The sequence below is a fragment of the Theobroma cacao genome, chromosome 1, assembly GCF_000208745.1.
Source record: "Theobroma cacao cultivar B97-61/B2 chromosome 1, Criollo_cocoa_genome_V2, whole genome shotgun sequence".
Classification (NCBI taxonomy): Eukaryota; Viridiplantae; Streptophyta; class Magnoliopsida; order Malvales; family Malvaceae; genus Theobroma; species Theobroma cacao.
This window is the reverse complement of record NC_030850.1, coordinates 26,821,769-26,839,488: the sequence shown is the minus strand read 5'-3', so window position 1 is coordinate 26,839,488 and position 17,720 is coordinate 26,821,769. Positions and strand designations below refer to the sequence as shown.

The following is a 17,720-nucleotide window of genomic DNA, read 5'->3' as shown; positions in this document are numbered from 1 at the left end:
ATGTTATAGAAAAGAATTATTTATATAAAATTAATTTTATTCAATTTAACTCTATCTAGTCTAGTTATTAATATTGTAATATAATTCTAACGGGGATAATTTATATAATTATTATCTTAACATGCCTATTTAAAAAGCTGACAGTTACAAATAACAAAATTCTTTTGCCAATGAGAAACTTGAGGGTATATGCTATAAACGACAGGAATTTTTCTTTTCTTTTTTTTTTCTAATTTTTTGGTGTCTGGGTGAATGAAAAATATGAATGTAAAGCTTGTGAATTTATTTCTCAGGAAGTAGTATGATTTGGAATCAGAAATCCTGTCTAATACTCATAGGGTAACAAATAGAAACAAAATAAATAATTAAGTTTGTTCGACTAATAAGCCCTCCTCTTTGAAAACGATAGTAACAAATTTATGAGCAGAGATGATTAGTATCATGGGATCACACTTTCTAATATTACAGATAAACTATGATGCATGAAATGGATAATTACCACACGAAATGCACTTGAATTTACGGATTAATATGTTGTATCGTATAAATTAAGCAAACATAAAAAAATTTAGTAATTGGACAATTTGTTAACAACCTTTCTAAATTTAGTATTTGGACAAAAGGAGATCTCTCGTCTCATGGTACCAAAATTTTCGATAAACTTTTGGTTTAGATTGACGAGTCTTAACTAAGAATGATGCACCACCATTGAATTAACGCAAGTTTTGCTTTAAACAGAATTTGCCTTGCTAATTCTTACCTTTTCTCCTCACCACAACCCTAATTACACCTCTGTCAAAAACAATCAAATGTTTTTGATCTAATTTCCTTTTTTTCCCTCTGAATTCCACTTCTTCCTCTATCCTCTGCTTCAAGGAACAAAATAAATGTTCCCATTTCTTTAAATTTTTTTAATTTTCTCGAAAAAATAATTAACCTCCCTGGTGCACTTGGTTGCATCATAAAATGTGTACTTGTCCTCGCAAGGTGGGATAAATGTTATACTGCTAAGAGAGAAATTATATGTTGGATACCAGGAAAGTTTACATGGGTTTTTACCTCTTGTTTCAGATTTGAAGCTTGACTTTATTCCACCTCCATTAGAAGCTGCTTTAGTTTAGATCAAAGCCAGAGCAGCAAACTAAGATGTCATCAAACAATAAGATGAAGGGCCTGCTCAAAGGCCTTAGATACATTTCTCAAATTTTTGGTACGTAATTGCATGGTTGGTTTGGTTTTTCTTGCTAATAATGACACAAGGTCAAACTTGTTTTTGCAGATAATGAAAAAGAGCCTGAAATGCAGATTGGTTTCCCGACAGATGTAAAGCACGTGGCTCATATAGGATGGGATGGCCCATCTGTAAATTCTGCACCTAGCTGGGTAAATTGAACTACTATTTCTATGATTATACAAGTTTTCATCTTGTCATACATTGTCACATTGATTAGAGATAACATGATTGATATGGAGCATATATTATGGCTGTTGTCATGTGCAGATGAATGAGTTTAAATCACCACCAGGATTTGCATCAGCACCTTTAGCCAACGAGGGAGTAGTTCGGGAGGAAGATAATGTCAAATGGGTGTCTCAAGGTACCATATCGATATTGGTTTCCAAACTGAAGCAGAACAACTTTGTGCATCATTTCTCATTTCTGGTACGTAACTCCGTTTTGATTAGTATTGGTATAATTGTACAGATTCAAGCAGCCGAAAAGGTTCACGGGGTCAAACTTCTTCATCAAGAGACATGCCAGAACTGCCGAAATCATCGAGGCGCAGTTCATCCACAAATGGTACAGGAGAGTCTTCAATAAAGGAAAGATCAGATAAACCTAGGCAATCAAGGAAGCCTTCCAGAAACTCTTCCAAGGATACTTCAGATACTACCAAGTCTAAAAAACCCAAGGATCCAAACCATGCCACTGACTCAACCTCGCAAGACCTCCCTGCCATCCCAAAGAAAAGCCGGCGGAAAAAGTCTAAAGACTCGTCTGTCGGCGGATCCTCCTCCAGGCGGTCTAGAACCCATGAATTGGATACTGGATCAGAGTCAGGGTCTGCATCTAATGCCCGAGAGGAACGGCTTAGTAATGCCTCAGGTTTTGACGAAGGGGAAGGAAACGGACACAATGGGGTTTCCTGAGAAAATGTTGGTGGCATTGTTTTTGTTCGGTCAACAGTGGTAGCTACTAGCTAGACTCTCTTTTGCTTTAGTATTAACGAAGAAAGAGTTACATTCTTTTGTTTTTTTGTTGGTTTTCTATTCATTTTTCCCCCACCTAGGGAAACCTTTTATGATAAAAAAAATCCATGAAATTAATTGTTGGAATTTGGAACTGATTCAGTTTTCAATGAAGGAAAATTTTCAAAGCCTAGGTATTAATTTTGCATCATCATTCAATTATTCGGTAATTTAATTAGTCAGACTCTAACTATCATGATCAGAAGATGGGTTGCCAATGGTGATCAAACTGATCATGCATGGCTAGATGATTATTTTCTCTTTTTCTTTTCGGATGGTTGATAATGAATTGTTCATGTCTATGTCAATTGCAATGCGACTCTAGCTGCCTTTTGTCCCTGTAACATTGTTAATGTTTCATGAATCATGATTAATGCTCAAAAACAGCAGCTTTTTCTCCAGAGTTACATCAGTCGACGCTTTCTCTCAGTATGTCTTACTGGCTTGAACCAGAATCTAGTTAGGAGGGAATTCCACAATGAGGCAACGGACCCAAAATATTGACAGTTTCCTTATCGAGTCCTGCTGCCAAAGGCCCGTAGTGCCAAATCTGATATCTCCTCTCCCTCCAGAGACATAAAACCAAAACTAAAATTGAAGAGAAGGGTTAATTGAAGCAAATCTCACACCAAAAATATGTTGAAAAGAGTTGTTTATCTTTCCTAAATATCTAATCAATTGGCAAGCTGATCCATAACTAAAACCTGCCGCCTATCTCTTTCCCCTCCATAGTTTCATCTCTAAAATAGAATGGTGACTTGAAGACTATCTGAAACTAATACTTCACCATAAGAGACTCCAAATCTGCAAAATTATATAAAAATATATATAAAGAACATAAAGGAAGTGGGTAATTGGCAACCGAATAAGTTTATCTATCTGTTCATTTTCATTGACTCATGACCAAAACAAACAAGTAATTACATAATTTTACCCACTGCACTACAGTGCCAATAAATCCCAGAAGTCCCTATTAATTCAAGTCAGTATAACTTGTTTGTGTAAAATCTGTCAGTGTTTGTCCATGCTCTTTGATGATAAACATATCAAAGCAGAAGTGCCGAGACTCCCCAAAACAGCAACAAAACATGAAAGGAAGATGATAACGGCCCTGAATGATGAGAACCCCCAATGAAGAGGACAGGATTGGGAATGTCTGGTTTGCTGCATCTCTTCAATTCCCTCAAGCTGCTGCCAATGCTTTTACCACGGCTCAACTTCTCATCAACACACAGTTCCGGATTACCTTTTAACCTTAACTTATCACCAACCTTAGCAGTAAATTTAGCAGAGAAAGGAACTCTCCCACTCAGATTGTTTTTTTCTAAATTGATTTCACTAACAAACTCCAAGGACCCAAACTCCTCAGGCACTTTCCCTTCGAGCTTGTTATTGTCAAGTCCTAAATAACACAAGTTTCTCAAATGCACCCCCATGGAAGCTGGAATTCCCCCAACCAGTCCCATACCAGAAAATCCTATCCCCAAAATACCCCCTAGTTTCTCCCATATTTCTGGTATATCCCCTCCAAGTAAATTTCCACTCAAATACACCTCCTTTAATCTGGGCATTTCAGCAAGGAACAAAGGAACCCCGTAGTTACCAAAACGGTTAAAACTCAAATCCAAGAACTCCAAACATTGTAAGTTACTCAAGCTCCCTGGGATTTTACCAGAAAACGCATTTGAACTCAAGTCTAGCTTCAAAAGCTGAGTGAGATTACCAACTGAACAAGGGACATTTCCATCAAAGTCATTGCCACTTAAGTCAAGAACTTTCAGCTTCTTCAACTTAGCTAAACTAACAGAAACCTGTCCACTAAGCTTGTTTCTTGACAGTGCAATCTCTTCAACGTTTATTAAATCACCCATCCCATCTGGGATACTCCCATAAATTCCATTTCCAATCAAAACCACCCTCCTCAAACTTGTGAAATTACGGATAATGCCGCTGAGAGGACCAACAAAAGCTGGGTTATTTATAAAGACAAGCTCTTCAAGAGAGGACCCGAAGCTTGTCGGAATCTCAGGGACAAAAACTTGGGTTCCAGTGAAGCATTGGTAGAAGAAAAGCTTGCGGAGATGTTTGAAGGAAGTGAAGAGGAGAGGGCTGAAAGTGGAGTTTTGAGAGCAAGCAGGGTTCGGTGTATAATCCGAAACGTAGCCGAAACTTAGTTCTGTGATGTGAACCGTAATGTTGTTTGTGGTGGGGTCCGAAAAATAATCACAGACGACGCCATGTGGAGGGTAGGAGCAGAGGTCGTCAGGGAAGAGAGTCCGCCAGGGGATGGCTGAGTTGATGGAGGAGAGAACTTGATAAACTGAGTCCTGCTCAGCCGAGTTGAGGACAGGTTGCTCCTGTTGCAATGAAATAGTAACTGCAGCGGACATGAGAGTGAAGAGAAAGACGAGCTTGAAAATGGGAAAACAAGAAGTAGATAGAACAGCCATTTTCTTCTTGGTTTAGTGGGTTATCTTGAGAGCGAAAAGAGAAGAGAAAACCACAGTACTGCTATTTTGTTGTGGGAAGTGTTAGGTTGGGAGGATCAAAGCAAAGAGTGGGTGATTTTGTTCTGCTGGGCTGGCGCTTAGTTGTGGCGTGCAGATATTGTGAATTTACCCCAATGGACATGCCTTGGACTGTAGTGCAGACTGAGACTGGCTCTGCCAAGACGACCTAGCTCTGACCCTCTGACCAACCCTCTACAAAATTTCTTCCTTATCTTGTGTAACTTGAACCCCAATCCCCATTCGTGCTCGAGTAAACAGCAAAGAGAAAAACAAAGCCTCGGCAGTTTATGCAAATTTGTTAAGTGCTTGAACGAAATGCACAAGAAGAAAAATTTAGGGAGAAGAGATATGCGGGTAAATTCAGCAAGAGGGACTTCATAAATCCTGGTTCTACATATAGCTTCACCAATTGTTTGTAAAAACACAAAACTTGGGACTTGGTACCAGAACCAATTATCTTATTGCCAGAGGAGGCCCAGAGACATAACGATTTGAACCCTCCATAAACTACCAATCATCTAAGCACTCAAGCACCCGTGCAACCCAAAGGCGTTCGAGTTCACCCCGCGACGCAACAAAAAGCTGGACCTTTGGTTTTTAAGTTTTAACTTGGGTAACAGTGAAAAAGAAAAAAGGTTAGCCGAAGAGGAGCCGACAGAAAAACCTGCGGAAAAAAGGTATCCGCGGGAAGCCGACAGTGACGCGCCGCAGCCGCCGACTTACTGTCTCAATGTCCCATGAAAGGGACATTTAACTGACCAGTTAGGAGGCCTGTATGCTGAAACGTGTCGAGATTATACTGGTAGACATATGACACGTGTATTTTGTACGGAAGATCGTTTCCGGAAATGACAGTGCATGCGAAGTCCATTGACAGTGCGGTTTCGCTCCCGGTTCTGCAACCCCCAGCCAGTGGCCGGTGGGGTCCGTTTTCTGGTTTTTAACTTTTGTAACTTTTTGCTGTCGCGTTTAGTCACTACTTCTTGGAGTGGAGAAATTTTACTGTTTTTCTTTTCTTTTCTTTTCATATCTCGAGGTAAGCAGAAGAGGGCGATGGTAGGCACAGTAGTATTAATAATTTCATTTTGTTTCTTATTTCTTCTTGGGGTGATGGCTGGCTCGTGTGGGAGTGGGACAAAATGAGCGACGGATGGTAATCAATTTTCCACGTTTGTGTTGTGAAAGAAGGATTTATTGATTAGACGGAAGAGACGACAGTTTCCTGCTAGAGTTGTAAAATTTTGTTAATAATAGCTGTCTTTATCTCCCTCCCAGAAAGGTATCCACTGTAGTGCGGATCTTTGCCCTGCAATCCTTGGTGGGCTGCCGCTGACGAAATATATTTATCTTATTAAAGTTTGTAATTACTTCTCTTAAATTAAAAAGGAAAAGAAGAAAAGCTGACAATTTTAATTTTGTTTATTAAAAAGAAATTCAAAAAAATCAGAAAGAAGAGGAAAGAGAATGTAAGTGTTATCAATATCTTTGTTTAGTATTTAAAAGTAGTCAAAAGTGCTTTATCGTTTTAAAAAACCCATTTTATTGCAATTAATTATATAATCAATTACTACACCAATTTTATATTATCTGTGGCTTACCCTCAATGGTATTGGTTTGTTATTTTTTTTTTATTGTTCTTTTTGCTCAATGTTTTTTCTTAAGTGTTGTTTCTATGAAAATGTGCTTGAAATTTTTATAGAATCAAATACATAAATAAGTATGAATTAAGTATTATCTAGATTAATTATTAATAGGTAATAGGCTTTGTATCTTTCAAAAAAAAAAAAGGTAGGAGGCTTTGTATTTTACACTTTTTACTACTAAAGTTGTACATCTCGTATAATTCTATGACAATCTGTGATCAAAATTTGTACTTAGCCCTTGTATTCTATTAAAATATTAAATTTAATTTATTCACAATCATTCATATATTGCAAAATTTATTAATATCAGTTAAATCGTTAATATTATTAAAATTTCTCTGTTAAAGCGGGCAGAATGACATTTAATTAAGTTGACATGATATTAACTAGAACAACATGTTGTTGATTAATACTGACGTAGCATTGATAGATGTTGACATAAAATTTTTAATATTTTTAAAAATTAAAAAAATGATTAATTTATTAGGCCATGATTAAAGTAATAAAATTGGACTGACCTGCTTGAAAGCTCAATCTATTTACAAATTAAAATACAACATAAACTTAAGAACTGACTCCCATTTGATGGATCAATTGAGGAGCGTAAACACTTGTAACCCAGGGATACAATTGCAAGAATGCCAGCCCACAACTCATCAGCTAAATTTGATATTATATAAACTGTGTAGGAGTGTGAAGTGTTTCTCACTTTTAATACTGCAACAGGCCACTTGCAAGACTCCTGTTTTCAACTCAAAACAAGGCAGCATGTCTAATAGCTTCACATATGCCATGCCAACAAAACAAAAATCCCAAAAACAATATTCTGGTGTCTAAGAACAAAAATGGGAATGCCAGGTGAAATTCAAAACTACAATTATGGTAGTACAGTAGTAAACAAAAAGATTCTTAATTGTTACTAGTAATTAATTTGTAGTTATGCATGACCTAAACCGCATGATTCCCCTGCTGATACTCATTTCATCAAACCTTCTAAGCTTTTTGAACGAATTATATAAAGTTAATATAAATTTTCAAAAAATAAAGTTTATTTACGTTGAGTGTAGATATTTTAGTGTCACGATCTTTAGAATAAACCAATCCTTTATTGATGTGGCCATACTTTCCTCTTTTGCAAGTCTCCACAGTAAAGAGCTAATATATTTTGGTATATGTTTTTTCTTTTTCATTTTTTTTTCTTTCTGTGAAGTTAAGTAGTCAACTCCCATCCGTTATTTTTTTTATTACATATAATACATTTTGAATTATCATTTATAAATTTATAATTCATAACTAGATCCTTATTCGTGAATGAGGGTGCAAAATGAAGCTATTAAAAATATTAATTTATATTTATGTTTGATAACTTTATAATATAAAGTTATTTTGTCGCATTTTGATTATTTAAAATAACTAAGTTCTTGTGTTTTTAAGTAATTTTAGGTACTTTTTATGCTTTTCATTATTAAGTTTAATACATGTTGAAATATTTTAATTTTAATAATTTTAACTCATTTTGATGTTAAAAGTCCAAATTTAAGCCATCACTAATTTAGTCTTTATTTTGAAAGTATGGAAGTGTATAAAACTTCATTGAGGTGAACCGAGTAAGGATAATTAAGTATAGAATTTTTTGAATATGTTGTGGTATTTTGATCATAACTCTATCTAAAAAACTCCAAATGAGGTGATTCTTAGACTACTAAAAAGATAAGCGGAAGGGTTGCAACTTTGATATTCATCACTTTGCCCAGTTCTAAATGGATCTTGGTCTAGTCTGCACAGACTGAACATGATGCAGTATTTTGAGCAGATATTTCACTCCAAAAGTCCAATTGGCATGATTATTGAACCATTAGAAAGTTAAGAGATAATGCTACAACTTTCATGTTAATGAATTTGCTCAATTCAAACAGGATCATAGAGAAAAATCGTCAAAAAGCCAGTGCTACAGCACTAGAAAAACGACACTGCATAGTTTTCCAAAAATAAAACTCTTGACAAGAATTTTGGAAATTAAGTTCTTTGGAGCAAGGATCTTTTTCAAAAGTTGACACTGCATAGTTTTCCAAAAATAAAACTCTTGACAAGAATTTTAGAAATTAAGTTATTTTGAGCAAAGATCTTTTTTAAAAGTTTAAAAGAGGAGGCAGCAAGTAATTTTTTTGGAGAAAAAGAGTCAAGAAAGTAAGAGAATTTGAGGGAGAATCAAGATTAAAGCTTCAACTATTAGTTTTCTCTCTCTACTCTTGTGTTTTTTTTTTTTCTTGAATTGGATTAATGGTTAATTTTATTTGGATGAAGTTGTTAGTAGATATTATGAACTAAACTATTTTTCTAGAATTGTGGTAGATTTCAACATACAGTTTGAATATTTGTTTCTCTTTTATTTATTATGAATATGTATAGTTTTGCTTATTCAAATTTACTTTTAATATTTTTTATTGTCTGGTCAATAATTAACTGATTTATGAATCTAATTGAGACTCGATAAAAATATTTTAAATTAGACTAAGATTTGAATAATATATGTTCACGTCATTTAGCTAATCTAATTCGTAATCCGGGTAGACATAAGCTAATTGTCATACATAGCCAAATTAAAACGCTATAACTTTATATAATTTATTATTATAAACATATAGTGACCCAATTAAATTAGGTATTTGTGCAAGCATATCGATGGAGACTTGTATATAACTTTAGATTTCAAATTAGTAAAACCACGAATGAATGTAAATAATAGGAGAAACTGGTATCAGATGAAATATTGAATGAACTCATAATCTTAAGTTTTAATATATTACCTTTCTCAAGTATTTTTAATATCTATATTACTTATTCGATACGTATATTTGCGTGTGTAAAATCGATAACAATTTCTATAGATTATAAAAGTACAAAAATTAGGTAAATTTTTTTATTGATAAAAACAAGCATGTTTATTAGTATATTTCTAAATTTTCATTTAATATTTTTATTATAAATATTAATAAAATTTATCCCATTTATAAATAACACTTGTACTTACATTGAATGAAATTTATTAAGATATGTTTTTTCTTAATTCTGATACTAATAAATAATTTATAAATTAATATTATAAAATTTCAATTATTAATATTTAAAAATCTATACTTTAGAACTATTTGTATTTATATATTCCATAATTATTGCTTAAAAAAAATAATTCGCACATTATAACAAATATACTAAATAAGAAAGTAATAAAAAGAATCTTAATTAGTCACAGGCAAAAATAAGAGTTATAGAGTATGAAGAGTTTTTCCTTTCGTATTAGGAAAGATAAGTAAATCCCTTATTTGTAAAATCGTGGTAGAAAATTAACACTAGGAATGGGATTTAAGTTAACTTCCTCGAATAAAGTTGAGGAAACTGGTCCAAATCTATACATATCTCAATAATAATTGTTTGAATAATATGATTTAAGGTCAGTATCAAGGTTTTGTTTAAAATTGTATTACTCAATTAATCTTATTAAACTATTATTATCTTATATGCTTATTATTAAAAATACTCATGTACTCAATGTCCTAAACAATGTAGAACACTTCATCAGTTTAAAAATAATAATAAAAAATCTTAATACTTGGAAAATTTTTTAAACTATTTAAAAAAATTTAAATAAATACTTATTATCAAGTAAACTAGATTGACTAATTGTCATTAGTTAATTCATCAAATTGGAATTTATTTTGTTCAAAATATAAAAATAAAAAAAAATTTATTGAAAGTCATAAAAAAATAATGATTTATTTGAATTTTTTTTAGTAGTTAATAAATTTTTTTAAGGAATAAAAAAATAATTTTTTTTAAATATTATGAAAAAAAAGAAATAAAATTATCACAAAAATAAAAAGATAAAAATTGAAACTAGTAAATCTCATGTTAAAGGTCCAACCCACATTTGAAGCCGAAGTCCAATCCGAAGATATAGGCCGAGGCCGGCCAGAAGTTTAGCAATTTACCATCAGTTTCTACATTCAACACTAACGTTGACTTTTGAATGAAAAAAACTACAACGTTGACATTGATGCAAAGAAACGCCGTAATTACTTTGAAATCCCCAATAAATAGCTTTCCATATCCTTAAGTTTAGGCGGGCGCGGCGTAACGTCGATTTTGTCGCCTCTCTCTCTCTCTTTTTTTTTTTTTTCGGTTTGTTGCCTCCCTGAATCTGATCAAGACAAGCGTAATGGCGTATCAGGCGGTGCTTTGAATTCGCGAAGACCTAGCTCAGAAACCCAACTTTGATTGCGCAAAATCTTCAGTTTCCTTTTCGAATAAACCTAACCAGAACCCAAAAAAAAAAGAAAAAAAGAGAACTAGTATAAATCAAGAAAAACCAGCAAAATGAAGATGGCGATGGCTGGTTTGTATAAACGAGTCCTTCCTTCTCCTCCTGCCGTCGATTTCGCTTCCTCCGATGGAAAGGTAATCACTGCTTCTCGTTTTTTTGACCTTTCGGATAGTTGGGATATTTGGTCAACCGCCAAAGAAATAATTGTTAATTTTTGGGGTGAAATTGCACAATGTGTCTTTGTTAACTTCCACTTAAGTAATATAGTTGAGAGTATTCAGTTAAAGAATAAATGGAATTGTAACATGCAATTATTTTTTTAATTGGGAACTTTTTTGTGATGATTATGATTAACATTACAGTTGCTTGTAATGTATTGGAAATGCAGCAACTGTTCATTGAAGCGATTCAAAACGGGACGATGGAAGGATTTTATAGGTTGATATCTTACTTTCAGACACAGTCAGAGCCGGCTTACTGTGGACTTGCCAGCCTTTCCATGGTCTTGAATGCCCTAGCTATTGACCCTGGAAGAAAATGGAAAGGTGACTTCTAGAATTAAGTGGACATCTTTTTAAGCTCGTCTGTGCACTAAAAAGAGTTGTTTATAAATTATTTCAATCATCAATTTACCGATCTTTCTACCTGTAAGAGAATTTTCAGTATAATGTTTATTGTCAGTAAGAGAATATGTTTACAAGCAAGAGAGGGAATGGCACCTTTTGTAACTTTCAAAATGATTTAATATTTTGTCATCCATATGTTTGATGCTGGTTTAGCTGTGTTTGGTATTAAATATGGCCTAATTCACATTTATATTTGCTAATATTTTGATTAGTCTGAACCCAATCTCCTGTGATGGGAGTAATGTTTCGGTGATTTGTGTCATATAATCATACTGCGTTTTTTATTTTATTTTGATACAGGATTAGCTGAATTCATTTTCTGTCATCTAAAAGTAGATACCAATCAGTTATAAGTTTCTTTTGTAGGACCTTGGAGGTGGTTTGATGAATCTATGCTTGACTGTTGTGAGCCTTTGGAAAAGGTTAAAGAAAAAGGGATATCATTTGGGAAGCTTGTATGTTTGGCTCATTGTGCTGGAGCAAAAGTTGAAGCTTTCCGCTCGAATCAAAGCACCTTGGATGACTTCCGTAACTTTGTCGTGAGATGTTCCACTTCTGATGATTGTCATATGATTTCATCATATCATAGGGCAACTTTTAAACAGGTAAGATTCAATGTTCATATTCAGGATATTTTCCAGCTTTTTTCTTTAGTATAATATTATTTAACAGATCAGTTCATGTAATTTCAGCATGGGATGTAATAATAAAAGGCTTCGTTTTGATCCATGATATATTTTTCCATGCTGTGACAATGGGTGACGTGATGGCAATGAGAGCTCGAACATGTAAAAGTGCTATGAAAGCAAAACAGGAATTTCATCTTCATTGTGAGATCAGCTGCCATTGACATTTATTTTGCATTTGTACTTAGTAAATAATTGTGATTATGATTCTACATTTTTTAAATCTTGTTGCATACATAGGTCCCTCTTTAATCGTCTAATAGCTATGCAATTTCGAATTGTCATCCTCAGATGTCTGTACATCATTTATGCTTTTTAAGTCATCCATCTTTTGAAGTAATGATGCCATTGCTTTTGATCAGAATCCATTACACATGCTTTTGTGGACTATTCTATTCATTGACTAGTGCCAAATTGCCAATAGTAAAATTCAAGTAGTTTTGCATCCTTTTCTATATCTTCTAAGTGGTGGATCCTATTGGCGTTATATGTTTTGCAGACAGGCACTGGTCATTTTTCTCCTATTGGTGGTTATCATGCTGGAAGGGACATGGCCCTGATTTTAGATGTTGCTCGTTTTAAGTATCCTCCTCATTGGGTTCCTGTGACACTTCTTTGGGAAGCCATGGGCAATGTTGATGAAGCAACAGGGCAATGTAGAGGGTATGCATTCATACCTGCTTGCCTCATTAGTTGCTCAATGTTATATAAGCAAAATGGTCTTAACAGGTGGCTATTTTGGAAGGTTTTTTCTTTCCTCTTTTTTTTGGTGTGGTGGTTAAGTGCATGTTTGGCCTAGCTTTTTTTTAAGAACAAAATTTTTAAAAAAAAGCTCCAGGGAGGAGCTTTTTCTTCTCTTCTTTTAAAAACACATTAATTTGCAGAAAATACTCCTCTCTTAATTAATTTTCCTCTCCTCTCTTTCCCTTTACAAATTACCATTCTTCGACATAAATCACGATTTCCCTCTTTTCTACTTCTTTCTACAAAAACTAATAAAAAAACAAAAGATCTAATAATAGAATATCCAAATCTAGAATTTTTTTGTTCTTATAAAAATTAAGAGAAAAAAAAATATAAAATTCAAAACTGTATTCAAATATTATTTAAAGATTTTCTCTCTTTTTTACCAAAAAAGATTTTAATATTAAATACATCGTTTCCTTTTTTCTCTTCTTTTTTGGGAATTGAAACATCATGGTCCGATTGCGTGTTAGATCAACAAAAATCTAATACTATTGTTACTATACAAGTTTGAAAATTATTCTTTTTTTTTATTGATTTCTTCGATTTTAACATGTGAAATTATATACAAACTTGAAGCATTACATTATAGCTTATTAGGTGATTAAAGATAGCATGAATACCCTTTATGGTAATTTTAACTGAAATTAGAGCTTATATAATTTGATTTGTTAAACAGTTTACCAAATAGTTTTAGTTTAATTTTAAAAGCTATTATTTTTCATAAGAGCTTAATAATATCTTTTAAGTAAAAAAAAAGTTAGGTTAAACAGGGTCTAAGTTACATGCAAACATGTGGAAGCTCGACTAGTGGATTAAGTAGTTTACAAGATCTAGTATATTTGTGATTCTGTGAAGCATGGGTGGTTACATATTACAATTAGATACAGGTGTGGCTACATAGTTGAGCTTTTTCAGCTTGAGTACATGCTTGCCTATATATTGTAGAAAATTGAGAATGAGAGATTCTGCAACTGTAGTACTGTCCAAACTCTTTGGTTTGTTAAACATTTTGATTCTTTCTTTCATTTTTTCTTCAGCATTATTGGGATACAAAGACTTGTTAATTGCTGATTCTCATGTATAGTTGATATATTTTTTCCAGGTTCATGCTTATTTCCAGACCTCATAGAGATCCAGGATTGCTTTACACCCTGGTATTTTGATATCTTGACGTTATAAATTGCACTTGCAGAGATGCTGTTATTCTACAATTGTTCATGCTTTGCGATCTTTGTTTTCAAATCTCCTTTTGTTTGTTTCTGGTGTGTATATGTGGGCTGGGCAGGTGGGTTGTTGGAATATTAGAGTTAATATCATCAGCAATAAAAAGTTTAAAACCTTAAAATTTCTTAATTAACCTTTAATTGAAAAGTTAAAAACATAAAGCTTCTTTTAGTTTACCGTTGGTTGAAAAGTTAAAAAGCCTTTTAATCTCAAGGTTACTTTGCACCACTTGTCTTCCCTCACACCTGTTGCTAGCAGGTTGGTTCCTCTGTCTTTTCTGTCCAGAGATCTCTTCTTTCAATTTTTTTTCTATATATTTGTGATAGGATCACATGTTTCACTGTTCCAGATTGTAAATTGTAAGGGGTTGGGTACATTCTGGTAACTCTGGTAATAACAATTGTTTACATGTTTATTTGGTAATGTTGCATCTCTTCTGGATGCATCTGTTGGGTGCTGCGCCGTAGTGCTAGAATGACCGTTTTGGATTTCTTTACAGTTTCCTTGTTTTGTGTTTTGAAGTGTGTTTAGTCCTATATTGGTGCATATCAGTCATGTCTGTGGGTTTGCTCTGTATGCTTTAATATATTAGGGCTGAAATTTTGAACTGTTTCTGTCGCCTTTCTGAGTATGTCTATTTGTTAAACAGAGCTGTAAGCATGAAAGTTGGGTCAGAGTTGCAAAGTATTTAATGGATGATGTTCCTAATCTTATGAAGTCAGAGGATTTGAAAGACGTACATAAAGTTCTCTCAGCTGTTTTCTCATCACTCCCATCAAATTTTGGAGAGTTCATCAAGTGGATTGCAGAAGTTAGGAGAAGAGAGGATGGTGGTCAAAATCTTAGCCAAGAGGAGAAAGGAAGGCTTGCTCTAAAGGTGCTGTAGAACTTCACTAATTGTTCTTGTTTTCCTTTTCCTTTTAGTTTGCAAGATACTGTTTGTGCAGCTTGCCTTAATACTCTCTAAAGTTTAACATTACAATTTGCTTTTGCCCTTCCAGGAAGAGGTGTTGAAACAAGTACAGGAAACTGGCCTTTTTAAGCATGTTGCATCATTTTTATCATCAGTGAATTCGTGTTGCAGAAACGTACTGGCTTTAAGTCATGAAAATAATCTGCCTGACATTGCTGCAGGAGTTTGTTGTCAAGGGGCAGAACTTTTGGCTGGGAAGTTTGGTTCCCCAGAGAGTTATTGCTGTCGGGAAACTTGTGTTACTACCCTGAAGGCTAATGGTGATAAGCGTATTACCTTGGTGTCTGGGACAGTGGTAAATGGTAGCTCTGAGCAGGGGGTTGATGTGCTGGTTCCTTCAGGCCCTAAAAATCTGAATTGTTGTGGCTTTAGTGCAACTTGTTGCATTGGGATTTACCCAGCTGGCAATGATGTTCTAACAGCTCTGCTGCTGGCCTTGCCTCCAGAGACATGGTCTGGTATCAAAGATGAGAAGCTTTTGTATGAAATAAATTCCCTTGTCTCGACTAAGAATCTTCCCACTTTGCTTCAGGAAGAGGTAAAAAAATTATAGTGGTCTTTCTGGGTTTTCTTTTTTTTGGGTAACCTTTTGTGGATTAATTCATAAGATAAAATACTCAATGGGGCATGGTAAAGAAATAAGTTTTGGTTGCCATTGTCATTCTTTTGACTTTTGAGCGAGAACATGACCTGCTCGAGGAATGATAAATAACTGAGTGTCTGAGTTGCCTTCTGTAGGCTTTTTCCAATTCTCAGTTTGACTGAGAAGTACCTGCAATATATGCTAGAGAAAAAACAATGTCCAGCATGTATGAATCTGTCTTTCAAAGATATCTAACTACTAGCAAATTTTGGTATGGCAGGTTTTGCACCTACGACGGCAGCTCCATCTTCTCAAGAAGTGCCAAGAGAATAAGGTAGATGAGGATCTAGGTGCACCTTTATGCTAGCCTATTATACCATCATCCCCTCCCGCTTCCTTGTCCTTTTTATTCTCATTTTTCTCCATAGCTCATATTGCTAACAAAGAGCAAATAATCACCTTGTTCCAAGAATGAGAAAAGCTAGATAGCACCATGGAAATTTGTCAGCCTTCTTTTACAGGGGAAAGCAAGCAATTGCAAGTGTGCGGCCTTTTGACTGAAGTATCTTGACTAAGAGGCAAGGGGAGTTTCTAGGGATCGATACCTGGTGGCAAAGTGGAAAGAAATGTCATTCACAGGTAGTAATCTCTCCTGTTGAGGAGTGGTGGATTTTCTCCTGGAAACGAGATTTAAGTTTGAAACTGGATCAGTTGTTGTGCTAACTTGTTGGTAGAAAACTTTTAATTATGGTAAGTGCACTGTAAAGTGGATCATTTGATGTTTTAGGAGTGCTATGGATGCTGCAAACATGTGCATTGTAATTTGATTAAAGGCAATTTTCCTTCCAATCTGCAAGTCTTGGTACTGTAAAGTCCCATGTCTCATTACTTTTAGTCATGCTGGATTCTGTGGTGCATGCATTTATCATATGTTTAGGTAGATAATTTATTTTTATTTGGGTAAAATGTTTTTACTTCTTAAGTTTTGATCGAAATTATACGAAAACTTATCAGTTGTTGAAATAAACACTCTGTTTTAAAAAATATTTTTCGTGTTTAATCATTACTTAATCGTTAGAATTTGGAGAAACTTGATGACCTTATAAGAATAAAAAAATAATTTTATCTTTAATTAATTTTTAAAACTATTATTATATTATTTTATTAATTAAAAAAAAAACTCTCCGTGTAGGGAGCACCAGAGTTCCCTCGGAGAGCCTCAATGGAGCTCCCTAAAATTCTCGAGGAGCAGAGAAGCATTGATAAAAAAAAGAGAAAGAGTGCTTTTTATTTTTTTAAAAAATATAATAATAATTTTTTAAATTAATTAAAAAAATAATGTTTAATTTTTTATAATTTTTGTTGACAAAATTTGCACTTTTAAAATAAAGTATTCAATTAAAAAATTAATAAATTTTTTATAATTTCAATCAAAATTTAAAAAATAAAAATATTTTACTTTTTTTATTTTCAAGACACAATAGAGTGCTTGTTTTGTCTAATCTTTTTTTAACTTATCTATTTTTTAAAAATAAAAGTTAGATCAAATATAAATTTTAAAAAACTCTTAAAAAAAAATAATTTTTTTAAANAAATTTTGAAAAAAAAAATTTCAAGAAAAACTCTCGTGAGGAGTATTTTCCTCTATTCTTTTAAAAATACAAGAAAATTTTTATTTTTGTTTCAAAAATATCATCATTTATTAAAAATAATTATAATATTATCATCTCAAAAAAAGAAATACCCTTTTTACGATAATTTTAATCAAAATTATAACTTATAAAAAAATTTATTAAATAATTTTAATTTAATTTTAAAAATTATTATTTTTCATGAGGGTTTCATAATAGCTTTTAAGTTAAAAAAATAAAAAAAACAAACTCAATAATTTTTTTAAAAAATTAATTATTTACTAAATAATCTTATTCAATCAATATTTAATTACCAAAATCTTTTGAACTGTTCTAAAATTGCAAAACAAAAATTATTTTTCGTGTCATTAATTTTGTTCCAACACTTTTGATTCACCTATTGTTGTCATGATTTATTGATTTAATTGTAATATTTTTTAATAAATTAATTTGACTTATGAGTGTATTCAATAACTATATAGTATGTCAGCTGGTACAAATTCAAGTCTTTCAAACCTCACATGCT

General features: G+C 33.3%; 3 protein-coding genes across 4 annotated transcripts; 2 read left to right on the top strand and 1 right to left on the bottom strand.

The window, feature by feature from the left end:
* LOC18613104 (CRIB domain-containing protein RIC7) lies at positions 798 to 2,360 on the top strand. The gene is made up of 5 exons (XM_007050164.2): positions 798 to 987; positions 1,072 to 1,210; positions 1,280 to 1,383; positions 1,502 to 1,598; positions 1,706 to 2,360. Exons 2-5 carry the CDS (start codon positions 1,147 to 1,149, stop codon positions 2,149 to 2,151), a joined length of 711 nt encoding a protein of 236 aa, XP_007050226.1. The 5' UTR covers positions 798 to 987; positions 1,072 to 1,146; the 3' UTR covers positions 2,152 to 2,360.
* Positions 3,105 to 5,312, bottom strand: LOC18613103 (piriformospora indica-insensitive protein 2). Its single transcript, XM_007050163.2, has one exon. It carries the CDS (start codon positions 4,698 to 4,700, stop codon positions 3,297 to 3,299), a length of 1,404 nt encoding a protein of 467 aa, XP_007050225.2. The 5' UTR covers positions 4,701 to 5,312; the 3' UTR covers positions 3,105 to 3,296.
* Positions 10,510 to 16,446, top strand: LOC18613101 (glutathione gamma-glutamylcysteinyltransferase 1). Of its 2 annotated transcripts, none has more exons than XM_018114194.1 (8): positions 10,510 to 10,858; positions 11,113 to 11,269; positions 11,717 to 11,955; positions 12,536 to 12,765; positions 13,886 to 13,937; positions 14,657 to 14,884; positions 15,009 to 15,518; positions 15,844 to 16,446. In XM_018114194.1, exons 1-8 carry the CDS (start codon positions 10,778 to 10,780, stop codon positions 15,928 to 15,930), a joined length of 1,584 nt encoding a protein of 527 aa, XP_017969683.1. In that variant the 5' UTR covers positions 10,510 to 10,777; the 3' UTR covers positions 15,931 to 16,446. The 2 variants fall into 2 exon arrangements, with proteins under 2 accessions (XP_017969683.1, XP_007050223.2); XM_007050161.2 differs by having other exon boundaries at positions 10,519 to 10,858; positions 12,536 to 12,699.